At 39.1% G+C, this 1,497-nt stretch overlaps 1 protein-coding gene across 4 annotated transcripts in view; it reads left to right on the top strand.

Moving 5' to 3' along the window:
* LOC119349431 (O-acyltransferase WSD1-like) overlaps positions 1–1,497 on the top strand; it is a 12,828-nt gene that overhangs the window by 1,787 nt on the left and 9,544 nt on the right. Inside the window, exons 3-6 of one of the 4 annotated variants that reach the window (XM_037617467.1) lie at positions 396–462; positions 569–642; positions 1,059–1,274; positions 1,410–1,490. In XM_037617467.1, coding sequence (XP_037473364.1) covers positions 396–462; positions 569–642; positions 1,059–1,274; positions 1,410–1,490 — 438 coding nt within the window. The remainder of the gene's footprint in view (positions 1–395; positions 463–568; positions 643–1,058; positions 1,275–1,409; positions 1,491–1,497) is intronic. The other 3 variants (XM_037617468.1, XM_037617470.1, XM_037617469.1) reach the window with 3 other exon arrangements.

Raw genomic sequence — 1,497 nt, 5'->3', positions numbered from 1 at the left:
CCCAAAAAAAAACCTCACCTAGGCAAACCGTCAAACACTTGCAAGGCGATGAAGGTGTACTAGCCGTCGACGATGTTGAGTCCAAACTAGCGGGCAGTGAGGCGCGGGAATGACCGACAGAAGTGCATAAGCATGTGAGATGCCGGGTAGCCAACGAGGAAAAAGATCCGAGGCGGTTTCCGTCAAATCGCTCAATGCACCAGCGGCGACGTTTCAGCTTGACTCCGGCGACGGCGACGAACGGCGAACAGAGATTCTATCCGGAGATTACACCACCATCCACGGCGGGAGGAAACCTTTCTAGTTGTATGCTCCAGCCGTGTAGATATAGTCATTCTCTTAATTTTGCAATTTTGTCTTTGTACTCACTTTTGTTATTATTTTGGTTTCCGGAGACCGTCAATGATGTGCTGGTCGGAGCGACGTCTGCTGCTCTGTCACAATACTACTTTCGCAAGTCTGGTAAGTGCTCTATGTATGGCAACGAGGGGTGTACAATTTCTACCATGGTTCGATCTGTTTTAATTACTATATTCACATTTGTGTAAATTATCATCATTTATGTTAGGTTACTCCAAGACAGGCAAACTATGTCTGCGGTCTATCCTCTTTGTCAATACAAGGCCAACCACTAGCCTACAAGTAAGTCTCTTATCGAAACATGTAAAAAAATATCATCAAACGTGTGCCATCAATTATTGATTTTCATCCAATATATTTCAGTACCAAATGATTACTCCATCCTTGTGTAATTAGATGACATTTTAGGACAATCTCCAATATATGTGCAGGTTTGGTCATTACTTTTCATACGAATATGTTATTGAATCAAAGTATGGTATTTATGAAATATGTTTCTTGACAAACTAATGAATTATATATGTTTAGCTGGCCAACCAAAACAGTTTCAGTGTATATTACTAGTCAATATTGGAATAACTAGTTAGATTACACATTTGATGAAACTTAACTTATTTCTGAATGGAGGTTTTAATTCTCACCAACAACTTGTAGCATTTCCTTATTTTAGTTTAATGTTTTCTTATAACTATGTACAGGCGTATGTTAATATGATAGAATCTGGTAAGGTTGATGACGTGGCATGGGGAAATCAACTAGGTTACATCCTTCTTCCATTTCATTTGGCGATGCACGATGATCCACTGGCATATGTCTGCAAAGCGATGAACACAGTGGACAGGAAAAAGAGCTCACTTGAAGTTATCTTCACATATAAGATGACTGAAATTTTTCTCAAAATGCTGGGTCTGAAGGTATATTTGATGCATACTGTACCATTTTTCAAAATTTAAATTTCACAAAAGTAAGCCACACCTTGTTAAACAAACTAACACTGCTTTTATTTAGTAAGTGTTCATGTTTGTAATTGTTCAACTTGACAATCCTAGCAGGCGGGCGCTTTTATCTTCAAACGTATGTTCGCCAATACAACTATTTCGTTCTCAAACATGGCTGGACCAACTGAACAAATTGAGT

The sequence above is a fragment of the Triticum dicoccoides genome, chromosome 1B, assembly GCF_002162155.2.
Source record: "Triticum dicoccoides isolate Atlit2015 ecotype Zavitan chromosome 1B, WEW_v2.0, whole genome shotgun sequence".
NCBI classification, from domain to species: Eukaryota; Viridiplantae; Streptophyta; class Magnoliopsida; order Poales; family Poaceae; genus Triticum; species Triticum dicoccoides.
Note: the sequence above shows the minus strand (reverse complement) of the source record. Positions and strands in the feature narration are given on the sequence as shown.